At 45.7% G+C, this 7,748-nt stretch overlaps 1 protein-coding gene across 1 annotated transcript in view; it reads left to right on the forward strand.

The window, feature by feature from the left end:
- The first annotated feature begins 4 nt into the window (after positions 1-4).
- The window catches only part of PLPP3 (phospholipid phosphatase 3), a 95,450-nt gene continuing 87,706 nt past the window's right edge, over positions 5-7,748 (forward strand). Inside the window, exon 1 of the mRNA XM_019501236.1 lies at positions 5-143. Coding sequence (XP_019356781.1) covers positions 5-143 — 139 coding nt within the window. The remainder of the gene's footprint in view (positions 144-7,748) is intronic.

Here is a 7,748-nt window from a genome sequence, read left to right on the forward strand (position 1 = left end):
CAGGATGCAGAACTACAAGTACGACAAAGCCATCGCCCCGGAGAGCAAGAACGGCGGCAGCCCGGCCCTCAACAACAACCCGGCCAAGGGCAGCACCAAGAAAGTGCTGCTCATCTTCCTCGACCTCTTCTGCCTCTTCATGGGTGAGCGCCTCCGACTTCCAGCTCTTTTCTTCTCCCCCCCCCACGCTTTGCTAACTTTGCCTCCGTGCCTTTTGCGCTGCTGCCCGGGATCCCCCCCTGCGGGGCATGGCTGGGGATCAGTTCTTTTTGCAAGAGCTATTTTGGTTCTGTCTTGCTCTTAGGCAAGGCGGTGTGTGTTTGCAAAGTGCCTGCCCGGGTTGAAAAGTTTTTTTTGTTTTTTTTTTTTTGCAGAGAGGGGGAAAGAAAAGGAAAGAAAAAGTGCATTGCAAAGGTGGGGGGCTTGTTTTTGTTGTTTGGGTCTGTTTGCAAAGTGCCTGCGCCTGGGTGGCAGAGTTTTGCAGAGGAGGAAAAAAAAGGGAAAGGAAAGACAGAGTGCATTGCAAAGATTGGAGGGGTTGTTTTTTGTTTTTTTTGCTGTCCTGGCTGTGTGCAAATGGGATGGCTTTGCTGCAGAAGTAGGAGTGTGCTGGTGAAGCAGCTGCCACACTGGGGCACTGGAAGTGGCTTGATTTGCCTAGGACCAAGTGAGCCCCACACAGAAATGTGGTGCGAGGCAACGTTGTGCTGGTGCCCATCCAAGCAAAATGGATGTCCCCGCAGGCAGCAGAGCTCCTGAGTGTAAACACAGCATCTCTCCCCCTTGCTGGCTGTCCTGAAAAAGCCATATTGGAGGGCGGGGGTTGAGCCGAGATTTGCGTCTGCACACACCGTGGTCCGCTAGGTGCCATCCCCAGCACTGGTTGTGCTGGGGAAGTGCGGCGGGTTGTTTCTCCAAGGCCAGAACTGCAGGAGGAAACAAAGCCAGTTGTTTGCATTTGGGAGATGCAGTGTCATTTGTGCCAACAGGTTGTCCGTGCGTAGGTTTTAGTGGTTTTGGAGGACAGCGTGAGTGCAAATCCATCACCAAGGAAAAGGAGGGGGAAAGTCCTGGTGGACTCAGTGCTGCACAGAAGTGGATATGTGGCAGGTTCAATAGTACACAGTAGGAGAACAGTAGGAGGTTCAAAAGTGAGACTATGTCACATTGCTAAAAATAAATAATAATAACGAGGAAGCAATCTTGCATCTTCAGTTAAGGCCTTCAGCTCTGGAAGCCTTTTGAAATGGGTCAGGTTAGGCCATCTTAAGATGAAATTCCAGCTTTTAGCTACCAAGCCTGTTTAGATAACCAGGTGGTGGGTGTTCATAAGTACGTCCAAAGCACCCAAGTCCCGTCTCCTGCTGTATCAGAACCGATCGGTGGCATGGACAGACCTGGGGATAGATTTACAGGTGGTGTAAGCTGGCACTGACCGCAGCGGGGGGTATGCCACTCTTCAGCCGAGGGTCTCACCAAATGATCAAGATGATGATCGTGTGCTCAGTGCCTTTTAGCAACCACTGTCCAGTTCAGCAAGCTGGTAAAGCATGTTGGAAATCATTCACAGGAGGACAAGCAGCCTCACAATATCTCAGGGTCCAATAGATGGACAGGAAGTCCCATGAAAACACATCCATCCCCTGCCCAGCACACTGCTGAGGTTGGGAGATGCTGTGTCAAGCCCTTGCAGTTCAGAGACACCCTTTCATGTACTGAAAGCTTTCTCTGGTACTTTATTATGTATCATATGATGATTAACACTTACTAAAAGGATTCAGAACAGGCCGCTTAATCTCCAGCAGGCTTTGCTGGATGCTCATTTTCCCTTGCTGTGTACTTGTAGAAACACAGAAGTGTGCGATAACCACCTATTAGCAGTAACCTTCCCCTGACTCCTTAGACAAACCCAAGAGCCCAGGCATGTGCGCGTCAGTGGCTATGATGTTGAGTCTCTCCTCAAGACTTTGGGCCAGATCCTACATCCATTAGGACCCGGGTACTTTCTGCTTTGGTGGGGCAGGCTCTTCTCTGGTCTGCTGTTTGCGGGGTAGGTCTCTTTTGCTGTCTTCGACACGTGTGTGCTGCTGAAAAGTAACAGCAGTAGCTTTTTGGATAGACACATTGACAGAGGAGTGAAGGAGCAATGTAGGTTTGATGTTTCTGGCAGCGGTTCTCTAAAAAAGAGGCGCATAATAATGCATACATTTATATGCCCAGCCCAGCTGAAGGGCAACAAAACAGTCTTTTTTTTTAAATTTATCTCAAAATGGTGTGTCACAGGACACTAGACTGACCAAAAATAAATTTAAAAAAAGCAAGAGGAGAGAGAAAAGGGATATGTCTGTAAACAGTATCCAGGGGGCACTGTGGTCTAATGAATCAAACATGAGTCTGGGGGTCAAAGACCTGAGTTCCAGTCCAGGTTCCAGCACAGATTAGCTGCATATCCTCAGGGAAGTAATTTAACCCTTCTGTGCGTTGTGTCTGCCCAGTCTGCATCCCCTACGCTCACCTCTGTTAGCTCCAAAGACATAGTTGTAGACAGTGGTGTATAACAAGTGAGTAGGTACATTTCATGAAACTTAGAAGTTTTTACCAACTAAGGAAACGATGGGCATTTTAAGTTACTTTGGTGTTTCAGATGCACCTTTACTAGAGCCTTCTATCACCTTCCTCCTTCCCTTACCAAGGTACAAACATAGCACTGTATTGATTTGTAGATAAAAAAAATAGCATGGCAACACTGGATGTTTAACTGACAGATGCATTTAGGAGAAGTTAGCTGCCTTCCAACAAATAAACGAATAACACCACAGCATGCAATTTTAATATATCTGACACCACTGTCTTTAGGACAATTGTTTCTGCTTAGAGCACACTTTTTGAAGGCTGTCAGTTTGATTTAATTTGTACGTAGCGTATCAATCATCTGGTCTGTATTACTAGGCATTAATACGCTGGGAAGGGAGAGAGAGTCTTCTCTTTATATTCTCACAGGAATACAAGGCAGTGCAGCAAGCTTCATCTTCTTGTATCTGGAAAAAACATAATACTTGATATGCACTCTATAAAAGTGATGTACGTAGAAACATATAACTAGCTTGACTTTGCCTCACTTATTTAAGCGGAAGGTTAAATTCTCAGTGAAAGGATTTTGAAGGCTAGATCTGTCAAATCTTTATTCTGGCGCTCCTGGCTCGAGTAAATTTTACTCAAATGAGTCAAGGCTGATGTTCTGCATTGAGAGGAATCGGCTGACGTAAATTATTGCACTTGAGATAGGGTGGGTAAATAATACCTAACCTCTGATACCGATCGCAGTGGCGGATGACACAACACAGTATAACTGCTTATGCCACACTGTATTATAGGTAGATGCAGGAAGTGGGTATTTGCGGGGTGGAGAGTTGGCACAGTTAAGAAGCATCTGTTAGTGAGGGCACAAATCAGGTAGCTGAAGGTAGTAGGAGACTGATCCTTGCCTAATTATGCTCAGATACCTAGACCTGGTGGGACGTAATAAGGGACTTCTGTAACCCACGAGGTGCGTGTGCGGAAGGTCTTTTCGAATAGGTTTGAACCGATCCTCATGCCAGACTTGTTGGGTTACTTTGTGGCACAGCTGCCAGGTGTGAATGCAGTAGTAAAGGTCAGAAGTGATGAAGTTCAAGGGAAGGAACTTTTCTGCCACCAGCTGGCAGCAGAAAAGTTGCTTCTCTTTTAGTGTAAGCTGTGCTGGGGAACGGACCCTGGTGAAATGCTGCATTGTTAAAAAAAAAAGTAATTCCTGAGAACCACAATCAACACCAGGCTCAGTTTTATAGCGGTACTTGGTGGTAGGCCAGATTCTCGGTTGGTACAAACAGTCATCTTCCAGTGAATTCACTGGGTTATTTCAGCTGAGAATTGAACCTATTGCCTTGAGAGGAAGGCAAGTCTCCTGTGTTTTTTTTGATGTGGAAGTAATTCAGAGAACAGAACATTAACTTTCATTTTCAGCTTCCTAGGAGGGCACATTTATTTCTGCCACACCTATTCCTTGAATCTGATGTGAAACAATATTTCCTAGCAGCGATACAATAAGTTTGAAGCTCCCATTAAAACTGTTCTTCACTATGTGATTCATTTTGCAGAAATTAGTCCGTCTCCACAGATTTTCTTTGTTGAAATAGATACTGGCAATCAGATTTCCATAGGGAGCACACTATCAACATGGGCAAGATGATGTTTGCCTAGTAATAAAACTTTTGTTTGGAGAAAGGCAACTTCACTGATTTCTGACTTTCTCACACCCTTAATTGTGTGTGAATAGTTAAGGAGACCCACCTTCTTACTTCTCATTAGAGGGAAATATTTATCTTGATGGGGGAAGAATGGTAGATGCAGAAGAGAATGATTCACATCTTCATTACTTAAGCACCCCTAGGGCAATAAGGTCACTGAAAAGCAGGCAGAAATGGAGCCATTGACCAGCTGTCAGCCGCATGACAAGCTGAATGGGTTAGACTATTGGATGAAGATGTGCAGAGCAAGTCCTGGTCCTACACATCCCCTCCATTGTGGTCAGAGTGTCAACACCTTCAGAATGACAAATCCCAAATGCAATGTATTGGCAGCACGGGGCACCTCGTATCTGAGTAGATTAAGCCTTACACAGGCAGCACTAATGTCCCTCCCAAGAATGACCCTGAGCTTTGTAACTGACACCGTGCCGCCTCCAGAAATGTCACGTCCATATGTCATTCAGAAATAGCATCTGGCACAGCTGGCATTTAAGCCAGATCACCTGAAAAAAATGCTCGCTCTCCAATTCCCCCCGCTCTCTGGAGGGGGAATATGACTTTTTCTCAATTGTCTAATTTAGAGAATAAGAGGATTTCTCTTAAATTGCTGGGACAGCAAGCCAGCCAGTCAGCCTTACAAGAGTCCGTGCTAACCCTGGCTGCTAGTTATATCCATCAGGAACCCATGTGCCTGGAAATCCAGTTTCGTGGTTCTGCCTGGTTGGGACAGTGTCCACAAGTGCTTCAGCTACACTGTTCGGTGGGAGCAAGCCAGACTTCAAGAAGCAGGGCAGGAAAGGTTTGCAGAAAGCGAGTCAGACCTGCTGTCGTTGGGAGTGTCTTGCTCCATCTGCATATATTTTTAGGCTCTGCCCCATCACACTGCCCTCTGTCTTTGCTGCAAGTCTTCATACACCTCCTCCCCTGTGTGCACAGCAGCCTCGAGCTGCAGCAGCGCACAGCAAAAGGAGAGAGCTGGTGCTACCGCAGGCTCAGACCCTGAATGAGGAGACAGCTCTCAGCCTGCCACAAATGTGGTGTATGAAAACTGCCGTTAGTTATGGCAGGAAGGATGATAAGAGTAATGCAGCATGGAGAGGGGTGCTGTGCAGGACAGGGTGCAGACCCAGTGAGCATCCATACATACATCCCTGGGGACCAGGCTCAGGACCTTTGGGGTTGACTCCGCTCTCTCTATGCAAGATTAACACAGTGGCTTGCAGAGTGAAGGCGAGCGGACAGCTGGAACAGATCAGCTGGTAATATTTGACTGCTGTACAACTGACTCCTCACATGGTAAAGTCCTTGGCTAAGTAGGCTGGTATCTAACCTGATATTTCACTTTGGACCTGTTGCACATTGCACTGGAGAGGTGCAGTGCATGGAGAGCCAGGCCAGACAAGCCTCCTTTCCTGCCTCGGCCTGCCCAGGTCATCTCCTCCGGAGCAAAGTTACCTTCCCCAGATCCTGTATGTGGGCCTCCAAGGAAAATGCCCCAACAGTGAGGAGTCTCTGGGTTCACTGACTCCTCGAAGACCCTTGTTTTTCAATTGTCAGGACCCCTACATCAGGAGAGCAATAGCCAGTGACAGGTAGTTTGCTGACAAGTGGAAAAAAAAGGACCTGTTTTTTTGGGTGGGGGGAGGATGATAGGATGGGTTTGGCTCTAATATTTTTGCAGTTTATTCAAGTGCAGCAACTTCCCCAAAGTCCCCAACAGTGGATACATTTCATCTGGCTTATCTGGCAAGGAGAAGTCAAAATTAGTGGACTCTTCAAATTGACAGATGGCTTTTAACACCGGACACTTAGCAATCGCCGTATTCTCTCATATCCTTAATTGTCAGGACTTTTTATTCTTTTTGTCTACACTTCATTTTCTCTCGAACTTCTGTCAGGGAAAATGTACAAAGCAGCCAGTTGCTACTGCAGAAGGATCCTGAACAATGGAGGGGGAAGCCCTTCTAAAGTTTAAAAGATCCTTCGGCTTCCTCCAAGGACCCAACACTTTATGTTTTATCAGTTTAGTTCCAAACTTGATCCTAAACTGAACTTTAAAATAAATCTAAGGATCCTACTAGGCAAACCCTGAAAAGTTTATGCGAGTGGAGGATGTAATCCAGTAATTTGGGATAACAGTTTAGTCTAGTTTAACTGTTCAGGAAAACTCTGTATGTACAAAATTGTGTTATTTTCCTCGTTTTCAGGAGCAAAAAATAATAATTCTTAAGCCCATCGGAGATGCTGCTGTGTTCACACAGAAATTAGGGGGAGCCCAGTTGGGATTTAGTTTTATGAGTGGAAGGAATTAGAGATTAGGACTGGATTTAGAAGCATCAAGTTGTTGCAAGCTCGGGTGTGGTGAGATAAGCAGCACTGAGGGTGATGCTTTGGAAAAAGAAGATTCTGATTCTCCCTGGTATGTCTTAGTTTCAGGTGTCACCATGAAACCCACCCTAAAAAGTGGCCGAAACAATAAAATAGCCTGTGTTCAGTAGTGTCATTTTTCTGCCGATCCACAAGGACTCCTTTACCTGGGACTCTTTGCCCGTTCTTCATTTGAAGAGTTGTTTAGTACAAAAGGAACGGGTTTGGCCTTGAGGTCACTGAGGCAGCACCTTGGTTTTGCCAGGAAGAGCTCTTACTGTGTTGGGTCTGAACCTGCATTATAAAAATGGTGCTGAAGTGATACTTCGGTGTTAGATTGCATTCATCTGGACATGGCTACTGGAAAAAAGTAAAGAAGGAATGAGAATATGTAGAAACCGTTAACGTGTTTCTTTCTTGGTATTTCTGCAGATTTGCAGCATATATATTGGGAACAGGCAATTATATGCCTGCCGTGGGCCAAACACTGAGCTGTTGTAAACCTACTTAGCTCTGTTGTACTCAGAGATACATGGACCTGAGAAGGCCTGATTCTGGCCCAAAGGAAATGCGATTCTGTATAACTGCTACATAAACAGTAAACTCATGTTCCTGATTACCTGTTATTAAAAGCATGTCGTGTGCATGATTGTACGTAGACTCCGGGAAGAGCTCTTTTCATTAACCGAGTGGATAGTGAGTGCTGAAATCAATATAAGGCCTTCATCACAAATCAAACCAATTATGTTCACCTGTTTCATGCCTCTGTTTACACCTGTTTCATTTTATTATGCTGGACTTTTCAGGTAATTCACGTTTGATTTTGGTTGCCCAGATACATATGCAGTTATCGCAGTATATGCTGGGCTTATGATCTCTTTGTCCCCTTCGCCTTATCATTTCAGTTGTTTGAATTGTATTTCGTGAAAGGGGCCGCAGTTGCTTGTGGCGCAAAGGTTGCTGTGATGCAGCCAAGTGCTGGTTGTCAGCTGGTTGCAGGTGGGTGGTGTGCAGAACTTCGTGGACATGATATTTGTACACTTGGCTTCTTGTTTTGTGCTTGCAGGTGTAGTTGGACAGCTCCTTGCCCTCATG

The sequence above is a fragment of the Gavialis gangeticus genome, unplaced genomic scaffold, assembly GCF_001723915.1.
Source record: "Gavialis gangeticus isolate Ggan-Ray unplaced genomic scaffold, GavGan_comp1, whole genome shotgun sequence".
Lineage (NCBI taxonomy): Eukaryota > Metazoa > Chordata > Crocodylia > Gavialidae > Gavialis > Gavialis gangeticus.